The sequence below is a fragment of the Pseudophryne corroboree genome, chromosome 10 (assembly GCF_028390025.1).
Source record: "Pseudophryne corroboree isolate aPseCor3 chromosome 10, aPseCor3.hap2, whole genome shotgun sequence".
Taxonomy (NCBI): Eukaryota; Metazoa; Chordata; class Amphibia; order Anura; family Myobatrachidae; genus Pseudophryne; species Pseudophryne corroboree.
In genome coordinates, this window is record NC_086453.1 from 34,015,034 (window position 1) to 34,032,645 (window position 17,612).

Genomic DNA, 17,612 nt, shown 5'->3' on the forward strand with positions numbered 1-17,612 from the left:
TTGTAGCAAGGAAATCACTATGCCCACCCGCTGAATCTCCGACCCAGAAGACTGAGGCCTAAGCCGGAAGTATAGCTTGCAGCTCTCCTTGAAACAAAAGAACTGCGAGCGATCTCCAGAAAAACGATCCGGGAGATTTACTTTCGGCTCCTTAACCCCTGCAGGTGCTGCTGCTGCGGGAGCTCCGCAAGCAGCCTGGGAGGTGTGCATTTTAATGGACAAATCATTAAATTGTCGAGTCAGGACCTGCACCTGATCGACCACCTGTTGCAACGTATTTTGAGGGGTATGCTCCATATTCCCACAAAATTTCAACAGGAGTATTAGGCTGTTGAATATGTTATGCACACCAGTGCCTGCAGGAAAGTACTGGTGTCAGAACTGTTATGCACTCCAGTGTCTGCAGGAATGTACTGGTGTTTGAACTGTTATGCAAAACAGATGGACTCACAGACAAACTGGGGGATATGACATAATGTACACAGAAGGTGATAGGGTAACAAAATACACACAAAGTGAACAGAGAAGCCCAGAGGCTAAGGAACTGGGTATCTCCCTTGTATTAGAACTGCTCAGATGGAAAAGCAAGATGTTGTGTTTTAATACGTAGAGAACCCGAAATGCTGTTGCTAAGGGCAACAGCAAAACCCTAAAGGGTTACCAACGGGTGTGGCAGTAAACTCCTTGGTCAGAGATGGAATGATAGACACAAGGAGAATCTCCACAATCCTAATTCTCACTTGCAGTGCACAGGTTTTAGCTTACTGCCACTAAACTGACCCCTGACACCTAGCACAGTGAGACAGGATTAGACAGGCAAGTGTTAGAATACAGCCGCAAACTTGCTAAGTTCACAGAGTAGTAACAGAACCCCAGCAAGCTAAACGACTGACTCCAGTCTTACTGCTAGGTCTGGATTGGCAGAGTGTAATACCAAATCCCCAGGCCTATTTGCAGTAAGCAACAAACAAATACAAAGCTACACAGTACTGGCTAACTTTCATGAACTGACTAACCAACAAAGATTCAGCAGCATCTGCTTACCCTGAGAAGAGGCCTTATAAAGCAGGTGCTGTCCATGCCCCACTCAGACCTCACAGACTGTGAGCACAAAAACCAGCACCGGATCCCCTGCCGTGCACAGATCCTGTAACCACTGCACAGCAAAAGACCCGAACCGGAGTATCAGCTGCGCTCAGGTTACACCACTAGCACTTGTCTCCCGGTTGCCATGACGACGTGGCAGCACAGGGCAGGAGACCCTAACAGTGGGGGAGTGGGGGAGACACAAAAGGAGAGGGGGTATTAGCAAGGGGTCAAAACAAATTCCGGGTTACTGGAGGTGAAATGAGCCATCTGTAGCAGCAGGAGCCTGCGAACAATGAATACAGGAACCACGAAAGGACATCCGCAGGGATCAGTCCAGACAGGATACGCCGGGACACAACTACCTGAAGAGCAGCATTATGAGACAGTAACAATCCAGCAGTCTGCTGAACCCAGTTGAGGAGTCAGGAGGGACAAGGCAGCCGCAGTAGAGATGGGACACAGCTGTAACCAGTGGCATAAGTTTGTCTCAGAAGCCTGGAGGCAAGATAGATGTTGGTGCCCCCTCCACCTAGATAGATAGATAGATAGATAGATAGATAGACAGACAGACAGACAGACAGACAGACAGACAGACAGACAGATAGATGGAATTCCCTGATCAAAAATAAGTTATCAAGCATACTTTACCTTAAGGGCCGTACTGACGGGGAGATTTCCCCAGAGATGTGAGCTGAGCAGTCTAACACAGACTGCTCAGCACACATCTCTCCCCCCGCTCAGCATAGCGCGATGTGCTGAGCGAGGGGGGGGGGGGGACGGACACGGGGGCGCTCATTTCACAAGGGGTGAAATGAGCGACCCACTAGATTGTGCCTGCATGCAGGACAATCTAGCACCGGCGATAGCAACGCGCGGGACTCCACCCCCTCTCCCCAGCACCAGAGCCCCACAGCAGTGGACTCCCTCCTCTCTCTCCCCACCACCAGAGCCCCACAGCAGTGAACTCCCCCCCTCTCCCCACCACCAGAGACCCACAGCAGCTGACTTCTCCCCCCCTCCCCACCACAAGATACCCACAGCAGCAGACTCCCCCCCTCTCCCAACCACCAGAGACCCACAGCAGCTGACTTCTCCTCCCCCTCTCCTCTCCCCACCACCAGAGACCCACAGCAGCTGACTTCTCCTCCCCCCCTCCTCTCCCCACCACCAGAGACCCACAGCAGCTGACTTCTCCCCCCCTCCTCTCCCCACCACCAGAGACCCACAGCAGCTGACTTCTCCTCCCCCCCTCCTCTCCCCACCACCAGAGACCCACAGCAGCTGACTTCTCCCCCCCCCCTCCTCTCCCCACCACCAGAGACCCACAGCAGCTGACTTCTCCTCCCCCCCTCCTCTCCCCACCACCAGAGACCCACAGCAGCTGACTTCTCCTCCCCCCCTCCTCTCCCCACCACCAGAGACCCACAGCAGCTGACTTCTCCTCCCCCCCTCCTCTCCCCACCACCAGAGACCCACAGCAGCGGACTCCCCCCCCCCTCCCCACCAGAGACCCACAACAGCGGACTACCCCCTCCTCTCTCCCCACCACTGGAGTCCCGCAGCAGAGGTCTCCCCCCCTTCCTCCCCCCTCTCCTTACCACTGGAGTCAAGCAGCAGAGGTGTTCTCCCCGCAGTGGGTTCCCCGGAGCACTGGCGCTGTCTGTGTGTGGAAGTAAGCGGTGGATGTCCCTTGGGGCAGGACCTCCGCTGCAGTCCTGCTCTCCTTGCATATGATGCGGCCACGGTAAGATAGGGGGGCAAGGGAGGGATGTCTCGAGTCAGCCAGCCCAGGAATTGGGTGTGGTTTGGTTCCGGGCAGCCAGTCCGGCCCTGCCCACTGCCCAATCACATCAGTGTTAGTGACAGGGGCGTGCTTTCATATGGGCTGAAAGCACGCCCCTGTCACAGAGGCACTCATACTAGTGCCGCTTATAGTTTTTATTAATGGGCTTCTACAGCCCGTTGTTTGGTCCCGCCCCCCGATTCCGGCCCTTACATAGTGACAGCATGAGGCACGGTGCCTCTGAACTAGAGATGTGCACCGGACATTTTTCGGGTTTTGTGTTTTAATTTTGGATTCCGTTCCGTGGCCGTGTTTTGGATTCGGACGCGGTTTGGCAAAACCTCCCTAAATTTTTTTTGTCAGATTCAGGTTTGTTTTGGATTTGGTTGTTTTTTTTTCCAAAAACCCCTCAAAAATAGCTTAAATCATAGAATTTGGGGGTAATTTTGATCCTATAGTATTATTAACCTCAATAACCATAATTTCCACTCATTTCCAGTCTATTCTGAACACCTCACACCTCACAATATTATTTTTAGTCCTAAAATTTGCACAGAGGTCGCTGGATGGCTAAGCTAAGCGACCCAAGTGGCCGGCACAAAGACCTGGCCCATCTAAGAGTGGCACTGCAGTGTCAGACAGGATGGCACTTACAAAAATAGTCCCCAAACAGCACATGATGCAAAGAAAAAAAGAGGTGCACCAAGGTCGCTGCATGGCTAAGCTAAGCGACCCAAGTGGCCGGCACAAACACCTGGCCCATCTAGGAGTGGCACTGCAATGTCAGACAGGATCGCACTTAAAAAAATTAGCCCCAAACATCACATGATGCAGAGATAAATGAAAAAAAAGAGGTGCTTTATGTTGTATAAACAGTAGTGATGTGCACCGGAAGTTTTTCGGGTTTTGTGTTTTGGATTCGGTTCCGCGGCCGTGTTTCGGATTCGGACGCGTTTTGGCAAAACCTCCCTGAAATTTTTTTGTCGGATTCAGATGTTTTTTGGATTTGGGTGTTTTTTCTCAAAAAACCCTCAAAAACAGCTTAAATCATAGAATTTGGGGGTCATTTTGATCTCATAGTATTATTAACCTCAATAACCATAATTTCCACTCATTTCCAGTCTATTCTGAACACCTCACACCTCACAATATTATTTTTAGCCCTAAAATTTGCACCGAGGTCGCTGGATGGCTAAGCTAAGCGACCCAAGTGGCCGACACAAACACCTGGCCCATCTAGGAGTGGCACTGCAGTGTCAGACAGGATGGCAGATTTAAAAAATAGTCCCCAAACAGCACATGATGCAAAGAAAAAAAGAGGTGCAATGAGGTAGCTGTGTGACTAAGCTTAGCGACCCAAGTGGCAGACACAAACACCTGGCCCATCTAGGAGTGGCACTGCAGTGTCAGCCAGCATGGCAGATTTAAAAAATAGTCCCCAAACAGCACATGATGCAAAGAAAAAAGAGGTGCACCAAGGTCGCTGTGTGACTAAGCTAAGCGACCCAAGTGGCCGACACAAACACCTGGCCCATCTAGGAGTGGCACTGCAGTGTCAGACAGGATGGCAGATTTAAAAATAGTCCCCAAACATCACATGATGCAAAGAAAAAAAGAGGTGCACCAAGGTCGCTGGATGGCTAAGCTAAGCGACCCAAGTGGCTGGCAAAAACACCTGGCCCATCTAGGAGTGGCACTGCAGTGTCAGACAGGATGGCAGATTTAAAAATAGTCCCCAAACAGCACATGATGCAAAGAAAAAAAGAGGTGCAATGAGGTAGCTGTGTGACTAAGCTAAGCGTCCCAAGTGGCCGACACAAACACCTGACCCATCTAGGAGTGGCACTGCAGTGTCAGACAGGGTGGCAGATTTAAAAAATAGTCACCAAACAGCACATCAAAGAAAAAAAGAGGTGCAATGAGGTAGCTGTGTGACTAAGCTAAGCGACCCAAGTGGCCGACACAAACACCTGGCCCATCTAGGAGTGGCACTGCAGTGTCAGACAGGATGGCAGATTTAAAAAATAGTCCCCAAACAGCACATGATGCAAAGAAAAAAAGAGGTGCACCAAGGTCGCTGGATGGCTAAGCTAAGCTACCCAAGTGGCCGACACAAACACCTGGCCCATCTAGGAGTGGTACTGCAGTGTCAGACAGGATGGCAGATTTAAAAAATAGTCCCCAACAGCACATGATGCAAAGAAAAAAAGAGGTGCAATGAGGTAGCTGTGTGACTAAGCTAAGTGACCCAAGTGGCCGACACAAACACCTGGCCCATCTAGGAGTGGCACTGCAGTGTCAGACAGGGTGGCAGATTTAAAAAATAGTCCCCAAACAGCACATGATGCAAAGTAAAAAAGAGGTGCACCAAGGTCGCTGGATGGCTAAGCTAAGCGACCCAAGTGGCCGACACAAACACCTGGCCCATCTAGGAGTGGCACTGCAGTGTCAGACAGGGTGGTAGATTTAAAAAATAGTCCCCAAACAGCACATGATGCAAAGTAAAAAAGAGGTGCACCAAGTTCGCTGGATGGCTAAGCTAAGCGACCCAAGTGGCCGACACAAACACCTGGCCCATCTAGGAGTGGCACTGCAGTGTCAGACAGGGTGGCAGATTTAAAAAATAGTCCCCAAACAGCACATGATGCAAAGAAAAAAAGAGGTGCACCAAGGTCGCTGGATGGCTAAGCTAAGCGACCCAAGTGGCCGACACAAACACCTGGCCCATCTAGGAGTGGCACTGCAGTGTCAGACAGGATGACAGATTTAAAAAATAGTCCCCAAACAGCACATGATGCAAAGAAAAAAAGAGGTGCAATGAGGTAGCTGTGTGACTAAGCTAAGCGACCCAAGTGGCCGACACAAACACCTGGCCCATCTAGGAGTGGCACTGCAGTGTCAGACAGGATGGCAGATTTAAAAAAATAGTCCCCAAACAGCACATGATGCAAAGAATAAAAGAGGTGGCCGACACAAACACCTGGCCCATCTAGGAGTGGCACTGCAGTTTTCTAGCGAGAGGATGAGTGCTTCCATCCTCATGTGAATCTGAACCACTATCCATGAACATAGGCCAGGGCCTCAGCCGTTCCTTGCCACTCTGTGTCGTAAATGGCATATTGGCAAGTTTACGCTTCTCATCAGACGCTTTTAATTTTGATTTTGGGGTAATTTTACTGAACTTTTGTAGTATACTTGATGACACAGAGGTAGAGCAGTGGACTACTGTACCGTACTGCTATATATATACTGGTGGTCAGCAAAATTCTGCACTGTCCTACTATATACTGCGCACGACTAAAATGCAGCACAGGTATGGATGCATAGTATACTTGACGACACAGAGATAGAGCAGTGGACTACTATACCGTACTGCTATATATATACTGGTGGTCAGCAAAATTCTGCACTGTCCTCCTACTATATACTGCGCACAACTAAAATGCAGCACAGGTATGGATGCATAGTATACTTGATGACACAGAGGTAGAGCAGTGGACTACTGTACCGTACTGCTTTATATATACTGGTGGTCACAGCAAAATTCTGCACTGTCCTCCTACTATATACTACAATGCAGCACAGATATGGAGCATTTTTCAGGCAGAGAACGTAGATATTTTCAGCAAACTGAGCACAGATATTTGCAAGCACACTGAGCACAGATATTTGCAGCACACTGAGCACAGATATTTTCAGCACACTGAACACAGAAACTGAGAGAACGCAGCCACGTCCTCTCGCTATCATCTCCAAAGCACGAGTGAAAATGGCGGCGACGTGTGGCTCTTTATATAGAATACGAATCTCGCGAGAATCCGACAGCGGGATGATGACGTTCGGGGGCGTTCTGGTTAACTGAGCAAGGCGGGAAGATTTGAGTCTGCCTCGGAACCGTGTAAAATGGGTGTAGTTCGGGGGGGTTCAGATCCAGAGGAACCGAACTCGCTCATCACTAATAAACAGGACATGCACACTTTAACAAACCCATCATTTCAGTGACAGGATCTGCCACACGACTGTGGCTGAAATGACTGGTTGGTGTGGGCCCCCACCAAAAAAGAAGCAATCAATCTCTCCTTGCACAAACTGGCTCTACAGAGTCAAGATGTCAACCTCCTCCTCATCGTCCGATTCCTCACCCATTTCACTGTGTACATCCCCCTCCTCACAGATTATTAATTCGTCCCCACTGGAATCCACCATCTCAGGTACCTGTGTACTTTCTGGAGGCAATTGCTGGTGAATGTTTCCACGGAGGAATTGATTATAATTCATTTTGATGAACATCCTCTTCTCCACATTTTCTGGAACTAACCTCGTACGCCGATTGCTGACAAGGTGACCGGTTGCACTAAACACTCTTTCGGAGTGTACACTGGAGGGGGGGCAACTTAGGTAAAATAAAGCCAGTTTGTGCAAGGGCCTCCAAATTGCCTCTTTTTCCTGCCAGTATACGTACGGACTGTCTGACGTGCCTACTTGGATGCGGTCACTCCTATAATCCTCCACCATTCTTTCAATGGTGACAGAATCATATGCAGTGACAGTAGATGACATGTCAGTAATCGTTGGCAGGTCCTTCAGTCCGGACCAGATGTCAGCACTCGCTCCAGACTGCCCTGCATCACCCCCAGCGGGGGGGCTCGGAATTCTTAGCCTTTTCCTCGCAGCCCCAGTTGCGGGAGAATGTGAAGGAGGAGCTGTTAACGGGTCACGTTCCGCTTGACTTGGCAAGTGTCTCACCAGCAGGTCTTTGAACATGTGCAGACTTGTGTCTGCCGGAAAGAGAGATACAACGTAGGCTTTATACCTAGGATCGAGCACGGTGCCCAAAATGTAGTGCTCTGATTCAACAGATTGACCATCCGTGAATCCTGGTTAAGCGAATTAAGGGCTCCATCCACAAGTCCCACATGCCTAGCGGAATCGCTCTGTCTTAGCTCCTCCTTCAATCTCTCCAGCTTCTTCTGCAAAAGCCTGATGAGGGGAATGACCTGACTCAGGCTGGCAGTGTCTGAACTGACTTCACGTGTGCAAGTTCAAAGGGTTGCAGAACCTTGCACAACGTTGAAATCATTCTCCACTGCGCTTGAGTCAGGTGCATTCCCCCTCCTTTGCCTATATCGTAGGCAGTTGTATAGGCTTGAATGGCCTTTTGCTGCTTCTCCATCATCTGAAGCATATAGAGGGTTGAGTTCCACCTCGTTACCACCTCTTGCTTCAGATGATGGCGGGGCAGGTTCAGGAGTGTTTGCTGGTGCTCCAGTCTTCGGCACGCGGTGGCTGAATGCCAAAAGTGTCCCGCAATTCTTTAGGCCACTGACAGCATCTCTTGCACGCCCCTGTCGTTTAAAAAAAATTCTGCACCACCAAATTCAATGTATGTGCAAAACATGGGACGTGCTGGAATTTGGCACAATATTGGTGGCGTTGTCCGATGTCACAAATCCCCAGGAGAGTCCAATTGGGGTAAGCCATTCTCAGATGATGTTCCTCAGTTTCCGTAAGAGGTTGTCAGCTGTGTGCCTCTTATGGAAAGCGGTGATACAAAGCGTAGCCTGCCTAGGAACGAGTTGGCGTTTGCGAGATGCTGCTACTGGTGCCGCCGCTGCTGTTGTTGCTGCGTGAGGCAATACATCTACCCAGTGGGCTGTCACAGTCATATAGTCCTGAGTCTGGCCAGCTCCACTTGTCCACATGTCCGTGGTATTGTGGACATTGAGTACAACTGCATTTTTTAGGACACTGGTGACTCTTTTTCTGACGTCTGTGTACATTTTCGGTATCGCCTGCCTAGAGAAATGGAACCTAGATGGTATTTGGTACCGGGGACACAGAACCTCAATCAATTCTCTGATTCCCTGTGAATTAATGGTGGATACCGGACACACATTTAACACCACCGCAGCTGCCAAGACCTGAGTTATCCGCTTTGCAGCAGGATGACTGCTGTGATATTTCATCTTCCTCGCAAAGGACTGTTGGACAGTCAATTGCTTACTGGAAGTAGTACAAGTGGTCTTCCGACTTCCCCTCTGGGATGACAATCGACTCCCAGCAGCACCAGCATCAGTAGGCGTTACACTCAAGGATCCATCGGAGGAATCCCAGTTAGGAGAGGACTCGTCAGACTTGCCAGTGACATGGCCTGCAGGACTATTGGCGTTCTTGTCTAAGGATGAAATTGACACTGAGGGAGTTGGTGGTGTGGTTTGCAGGAGCTTGGGTACAAGAGGAAGGGATTTAGTTGTCAGTGGACTGCTTCCACTGTCACCCAAAGTTTTTGAACTTGTCAATGACTTCTGATGAATAAGCTCCAGGTGACGTATAAGGGAGGATGTTCCTAGGTGGTTAACGTCCTTACCCCTACTTATTACAGCTTGACAAAGGCAACACATGGCTTCACACCTGTTGTCCTCATTTCTGTTGAAATAATTCCACACCGAAGAGGTGATTTTTTTTGTCATTTGACCAGGCATGTCAATGGCCATATTCATCCCACGGACAACAGGTGTCTCCCCGGGTGCCTGACTTAAACAAACCTCACCATCAGAATCCTCCTTGTCAATTTCCTCCTCAGCGCCAGCAACACCCATATCCTCATCCTGGTGTACTTCAACAGTGACATCTTCAATTTGACTATCAGGAACTGGACTGCGGGTGCTCCTTCCAGCACTTGCAGGGGGCGTGCAAATGGTGGAAGGTGCCACCTCTTCCCGTCCAGTGTTGGGAAGGTCAGGCATCGCAACCGACACAATTGGACTCTCCTTGCGGATTTGTGATTTAAAAGAACGTACAGTTCTTTGCTGTGCTTTTGCCAGCTTAAGTCTTTTCATTTTTCTAGCGGGAGGATGAGTGCTTCCATTCTCATGTGAAGCTGAACCACTAGCCATGAACATAGGCCAGGGCCTCAGCCATTCCTTGCCACTCCGTGTCGTAAATGGCATATTGGCAAGTTTACGCTTCTCATCAGATGCTTTTAGTTTAGATTTTTGGGTCATTTTACTGAACTTTTGTTTTTTGGATTTTACATGCTCTCTACTATGACATTGGGCATCGGCCTTGGCAGACGACGTTGATGGCATTTCATCGTCTCGGCCATGACTAGTGGCAGCAGCTTCAGCACGAGGTGGAAGTGGACCTTGATCTTTCTCTATTTTACCCTCCACATTTTTGTTCTCCATTTTTTAATGTGTGGAATTATATGCCAGTAATATATCAATAGCAATGGCCTACTGTACTGTACTATATATGTATACTGTTGGTCACCAAAATGCTGCACTGTAATACTAGAAGCTATAGAAAAGTATATATATTATTGTATATATATCAGTACAGAGCAGTGTAACTGTGACACATGTGTGTCCTGACAAGCAGTATAGAAGCTATAGAAAAGTATATATATTATATACTGGTGGTCCCCAGTCCCCACAATGCAGCACACTGATCAGATATTTGCAGCACACTGAGCACAGATATGGAGTGTTTTCAGGCAGAGAACGCAGATATTTGCAGCACACTGAGCACAGATATTTGCAGCACACTGAGCACAGATATTTGCAGCACACTGAGCATAGATTACGGAGCTTTTCAGGTAGAGAACGTAGCCACGTCCTCTCCGTTCAATCTCCAAAGCACGAGTGAAAATGGCAGCGACACGCGGCTCCTTATATAGAATATGAATCTCGCGAGAATACGACAGCGGGATGATGACGTTCGGGCGCATTCTGGTTAACCGAGCAAGGCGGGAAGATACGAGGCTGCCTCAGAACCGTGTAAAATGGGTGAAGTTCGGGGGGGTTTGGATCCCGAGGAACCGAACCCGCTCATCTCTACTCTGAACACATGTAAAACTTTTTTTACATAATTTAAATAATAAAAAGGATAAAGCAGATACTTATGACACAGAATCGGTGTCATAAGTATCTTCTTTGTATTTTAATCATTTAGGACAGGGGAGGCACTGCCTCCCCTGCCTCCCCTGACTGCACGTCCCTGCTCCATCCAGTAGGTAAGCTCATTAGCTCTTTTGACTTCCAATATTTCTATGCTGATGATACTAAAATCTACCTTTCCTCCACTGACCTCTCCCTCACTCTCCTCACTCATATCTCCAACTGTCTCTCTGTTCTCTCTTCTTGGATGTCCCAGCTCTTTGTTAAAGTTAACATGTCTAAAACTGTGCTGATCATCTTCCCACCGTCCTACGTAACCTCAATGCCCACAATTTCATTATCTATTGAAGGCATAACTATCTCCTCTAGCCCCCAAGTGAGTTATCCTTGACTCCTCCCTCTCCTTCAAACCACACATTCAATCCCTCTCACAGTCTTGCCATTGTCATCTCAAAAACATTCCCAGGATCAGACCCTTTCTCACCCTGGATGCTACTAAGACCATCACCCACTCACTGGTCATCTCTTACCTGGCCACTCTGACAACCACCTCTATCCACTCCAGTCTAAACTTCATGCTGCTGCCCAGCTCATCTTCCTCACCAAACTTCCTATGTCTGCCTCACCTCTCTTACAAGCCCTACACTGGTTCCCCTTTCCCTTCAGAATCCAATTCAAGCTTCTCACACTCACTTGTAAAGCCCTCACCCATTTCTCTCCCATTTATTTCTCTGACTTCATCTCCCGTTACATTCCCACCTGTCCTCTTCACTCCATACATGCATGCCACCGTTCCTGCCTACTGATTATTTCAACCTACTTCTACCTCTGAGATTTTGCATGTGCCGCTCCCTATCTCTGGAATTTTCTTCCTTTCCCCATCTGATTCTCAACTCCTTTACAAAACTTAAATCGGGCTCTCAAGACTCACAACTCATCAATCCCGGCCATTTCCCATCCTAACTCTCCACACTCATGGTTTACCCCATCTGGGTCACCCCTAGAATGTAAGCTCTCACAAGCAGGGACCTATCCCCTCATGTGCTTTTCCTTCTCTTACTTAGACTATCTTCTACTTCATACGCCCAACAATGGTGTCTAACCATTGGTTTCTGCCACCCTGATGCTTATCTCAGTGTCATGTCCGCTGATGCAACAATGTTTATATATCATGTACTTGTCCTACATTGTCTTGTACCATAAGTCACCGTTTATCTTGTTTTGCCCATTTGTTTGTGTATTTTGTTGGGTGCTGCAAAAACCTAGTGGTGCCATATAAATAAAGGATAATATTAATAATAGATTTCATATGTCCTGTTAGCTTGATTTGGGGATTGAGATACAGAAAGAATGTAGTGCCCAGAACTCATAAGTGAAATTTGCTCAGGACCTGATGGTACTGGAGCTCCCCAACATAACAATTGAATCTCGTTCTAAATTTACATGTATGAAATGCCAGATAAGACCATCAGCTTGTTAATATCAGTACCTGCTGGAAACGGGTGTAGTATGGTATGCTGGCGGCTGGGCTCCCGGCGGCTTGCATACCGGCGCCAAAATCCTGACCGCTGGCATACTGACAGCTGGGCGAGCGCAAATGAGCCCCCTGCAGGCTCGCTGCACTCGCCACGCTGCGGTCATGGTCTCCCTCCAGGGGGTTCGTGGACCCCCAAGATGGAGAAAAATTGTCAGTATGCCGGGTGTCGGTATTCCGGCGCCAGTATACTGTGCGCCGGGATACCAGCAGCCGGCAAACTAAATACCACCCGCTGGAAACTGAATGCTGTTCTGTGCTAAAAATTAACCAAGATGTGTGTTTAACTGCTACAGTATCTTTATTCTACCTGTCTTTGAGCTGTCATTTATATACTGTTAATATATATGTATACTGTATATTTATACACCGGTATACCTGATCCATTAACATAACAATTGTGTATTCAACCAATTTCAATTTACTTAGTAAAGTTGTTGTACGGCTAACACCACAAGCATAATCTGCGGACAGGCACTGCATGGTTCTTTCAGGACAGGAGGTGTATTCGGACAAGAGACACCAATGGCATGAGAGAGAAAATCCTGCAATTGGGAAGAAAAAACAGAATAGAGGATACTGGGTGACATAAATATCTCTATTGCTGAAATAACATTTTTAATGGGATAGTTGGCAACATAATACATAATACATAAAACATAATAAATATACATAGGAAAATAATCATAAATGTCCTCTACTCTCTGCATCAAACTGATACGGTATTTATATACAGGGCTGGTGCCAAGCACCCTAGGTAAAGCTTCAGCCCAATGTACCCTCATCCATAGTTTGTGTGTAATAGTTCTATGGGGGATATTCAGCATGGATTGCTGCCCAGCATGCTAACTCCTGCCCTGCGGCTGTGACCGGAATCCGATTGCGATGTGATCGCAATCAGAGGACTGCGGTCACAGCAATTGTGGACGACCCCCTGCAGCTGCAGCTAAGCTGCATATGCAGGCGGTCCGTCGCCATTTTTCCCATTGGAGCAGCTGCATGTGACATCACACAGTCACCCCGAAAACAGTCCACCCTCGGCCTCGTTAACACTGTCACACCCCTGCAATTCTGTAATAACGCCTCCCCAGCGGCCACCGCTGTCAATCAAAGTTCGGTCTCATCCTTCCAGGACGTGCAATGCACTTGTGGCGCATGTGCAGTTTGCCGCACATGCAATTTTCAGTCAATTGGGTAGCGACCTGAATAGGGTTCCCATATACATGAAATTGTTTAGAAATGGGTAAACATGTCTACGTAGTAATATGTATCTATGAACATTGACAGTCAGCAATCAGGAGGTTAAGTGATTATGCATCCACATGCTGGGCCAATCAGAGCAAGTCATTTAAACGGTGTATTTCATATAGGTTGATTTTGAAGTCAATTTCAAAACCGACTGAAATTAACATAAACCGACTGAAATCGATGTTGTGTTTAACTGTCCAAATCGTATATTTGTTATAATTCGATTTTATTTGCAATTTCAAAACCGACGTTGATATTTTTAGTAGAGATGTGCACCGGAAATTTTACGGGTTTTGTGTTTTGGTTTTGGATTCGGATGCGTTTTGGCAAAACCTCCCTGAAATTTTTTGTCGGATTTGGGTGTGTTTTGGATTCGGGTGTTTTTTTTTTAAAAAAAACTCAAAAACAGCTTAAATAATAGAATTTGGGAGTAATTTTGATCCCATAGTATTATTAACCTCAATAACCATAATTTCAACTCATTTCCAGTCTATTCTGAACACCTGACACCTCACAATATTATTTTTAGTCCTAAAATTTGCACCGAGGTCTCTGGATGACTAAGCTAAGCGACCCAAGTGGCCGACACAAACACATGGCCCATCTAGGAGTGGCACTGCAGTGTCAGACAGGATGGCACTTACAAAAAATAGTCCCCAAACAGCACATGATGCAAAGAAAAAAAGAGGCGCAATGAGGTAGCTGTGTGACTAAGCTAAGCGACCCAAGTGGCCGACACAAACACCTGGCCCATCTAGGAGTGGCATTGCAGTGTCAGACAGGATGGCACTTAAAAAAATTAGCCCCAAACATCACATGATGCAAAGATTAAAAAAAAGAGGTGCAAGATGGAATTGTCCTTCGGCCCTCCCACCCACCCTTATGTTGTATAAACAGGACATGCACACTTTAACAAACCCATCATTTCAGCGACAGGGTCTGCCACACGACTGTGGCTGAAATGACTGGTTGGTTTGGGCCCCCACCAAAAAAGAAGCAATCAATCTCTCCTTGCACAAACTGGCTCTACAGAGGTAAGATGTCCACCTAATCCTCATCCTCCGATTCCTCACCCATTTCACCAGTGGCGTAAGTTCGTCCTAGACGCCCGGAGGCAATATAAATACAGGTGCCCCCCTATATAGAGGCAAAAAAATTAAATTATATATATATATATATATATATATATATACATACACACACACCACACCAATATTGATCCTGCAGGCTATATATATATTTATATATATATCCTGCCATTCTTTGCAAGCATAATGGCGTATGCATGAAGACATTTCCAAAGGACAGCTCTTGCGGTGAGAGCTATTCTTTGCCATGATACAGTAGAACTTCCCGGTGTATGATCCGGAGTCCTATCTGTGCATGCGTGGGCTGATGCGCCCCACTGGGGGGTGCTGGGAGGGGTCCAATGGGAAATGTGATAGAAGCCCATCTAAAGATGGTGTTGCCCACCGCATCCAAGCCCTGGGGTCTAGGCTTGGTGGATAAGTAGTAAGCCGCCAAACCTATGAAAACTGCATTTTTGGAGGTTTGGCTGCATTTTTAACCTTGTGCTAATGATACATCCCAGCAGACCAGTGCCAGTTTAGGGTCCACATGGGCCTGGAGCTGAAAGTGAGTCTATTATGTGACCGATACTGCGGGAGGGGAGGCAATCATTTTGCTGGCTGTCGGGATTCCTAGCGGTCAGGATACCGACACCAGAATACCGTCTCACAGGTCTTATTCCCATTCGTGGGTGTCCACAACACCAATAGAGTGGGATGGGAACCACCGAGACCACTGAGTTGCGAGCGCAACAAGCAAGGGCCTTCATTGCGCACGCCCCTTGCCAGCATTCTGACGGACGGGATGCTGCTGTCAGGATGCTGACAGACGGCATCCCGTCTGTCGGTAAAACATATGTATTCCCTGCGGGAGGACAATTAATGATGGGAGGAAGATGGGGAGGGATGGTCGCGGGCGGGCAGAAGGACTTGGCAAATGGGGGGGGGGGGGGCAGATGGAGTAACAGAGGTCTGGAGGACGGGATGAGGCAGAATGGGGGTCATTGTATATATGACAAAAATGCAGATTCATTAAACGGGCATTGAAACGTTGCACTACTTCAATTGGTGTCAGTGTGCAAATCATTGGAGTGCCGCACCACCTCTATTTTGCTAAACTACTTTGCTGTGAGGGCACCCAATGTATTAGTCTATTATGTGGCTGTGCCAGACCCCTACCTCTATCTATATATACAAACATACATACAGTATACTGGCAGTGCACTTATACAGGGAGAAAGGGAGCATAGATGGATACCTTGTGTAGTGAAAGAAGGCTCTACTCTCCTCCCCAATTACCGGAGGCAGAGCGCAATTAGGAAGTGGAATCCAAGGCAAGCGTGGTACCAGCTCTTAAACTCCGCCTCGCACGTGTGTCCATCCATCCCGTCCCCCCCTTCCCCACAGCAGCGGGGCAACGGTAGCAGCAGCTCCTCTCCTACCTCCCACAGCAGGCGCGCACCAGCGTACTCTCCTGGGGTTTGCGCTGTGGTGGCGGCTTACAGGAATGAATCAGTTCAGTGACGTAACTAGAAATTTTTCTCCCCCAAGCCAAAAAATTATTTGCCCCCCCCCCTCCATAATTGGCAGTATAGAGTGTGTGGCTTCGTTGGGATGGGCGTGGCTTACCATAAAGGGGCGTGACATTGCAGGAAAAGACTGCGTTATACCCCAGTTTTCCAACCTGCACGCCCAGATGGGAAAGAAAAATAATCCTGATTCATGCCCCTTACATTATTTGTAATTTTTCCTCCTTATCGTAATGCCCAATATACATTATGCCACATACTGCAGTGGCCCTTAGACATTATGCCACACCCAATAATGCACATGACACAATATGCACACACCATAATGCCCCCGACACATTATGCCACACACCGTAATGCCCCAGACACATTATGACAGGAATCGCAATGCCCGTTATACATTATGCTACACACTGCAATGCCCCTGATACATTATACCACACACCGTAATGCCTGTGACACATTATGACAGGAATCACAATGCCCGTTATACATTGTGCTACACACTGCAATGCCCTTGATACATTATAGCACATATAATGTCTTTGACACAGTATAACACACACCACAATGAGCCTGAGACATTATACCACATATCACAGTGCCCGCGATATAGTATACCATACACCGTAATGCCCGACACATTATGACACACACCGCAATGTCCGTGATACATTATGCCACACACCGTAATTCCCATTACACATTAAGTTCTACAGTAAGGCTTCTAATTACTTTTAAATTACCTGCTCGTTGCCAGGGGTTTCATGCTCTTGGTTCCATGCACGGTGCCAGGGGTTTTCATGCTCAGGGTGTCATGCTCGTTGCCAGGGGTTTCATGCACTGGGTGTCATGCTCGTTGCCAGCGGTTCCATGCACGGTGCCAGGGGATTTCATGCTCAGGGTGTCATGCTCGTTGCCAGGGGGTTCATGCACTGGGTGTCATGCTCGTTGCTAGGGGGTAGTGCTTGTTGCTAGGGCCGTGCTCCCAATGCCACATATGCCCCCAGTGCCAGATATTCCCCCACAGTGTCAGGTATATGCCTCCAGTGCCAGGTACATGCCCCCAGTGCCAAATATACCCCCCCAGTGCCACATATGCCCCCTCAGTGCCTGCTCCCCCCAGTACCAAATATTCCACCACAGTGCCACATATGCCCCCTCAGTGCCTACTCCCCCACAGTGCCAGCTATATGCCCCAGTGCCTGATATTCCTCCACAGTGCCAGGCATATGCCCCCAGTGCCAGATATTCCCCCCACAGGGCCAGGTATATGCCCCCAGCGCCAGATCTTCCCCCACAGGGCCAGGTGTATGCCCCCAGTGCCAGATATTCCCCCACAGGGCCAGGTATATGCCCCCAGTGCCAGATCTTCCCCCCACAGTGCCAGGTATATGCCCCCCAGTGCCAGATATTCCCCCACAGGGCCAGGTATATGTACCCAGTGCCAGGTATATGCCCCCA

The 17,612-nt window shown here is 48.2% G+C and overlaps 1 protein-coding gene across 4 annotated transcripts in view; it reads right to left on the reverse strand.

Annotated features, from left to right (window-relative positions):
• The window catches only part of LOC134965898 (phospholipase A2 inhibitor and Ly6/PLAUR domain-containing protein-like), a 205,921-nt gene that overhangs the window by 153,074 nt on the left and 35,235 nt on the right, over positions 1 to 17,612 (reverse strand). For 3 of the 4 annotated variants that reach the window (XM_063942293.1, XM_063942295.1, XM_063942292.1), the window contains exon 2: positions 12,730 to 12,849. The exons of the other annotated variant lie outside the window; for it this stretch is intronic. In XM_063942293.1, the coding sequence (XP_063798363.1) occupies positions 12,730 to 12,849 (120 nt within the window). The remainder of the gene's footprint in view (positions 1 to 12,729; positions 12,850 to 17,612) is intronic. 4 annotated transcript variants of the gene reach the window in all.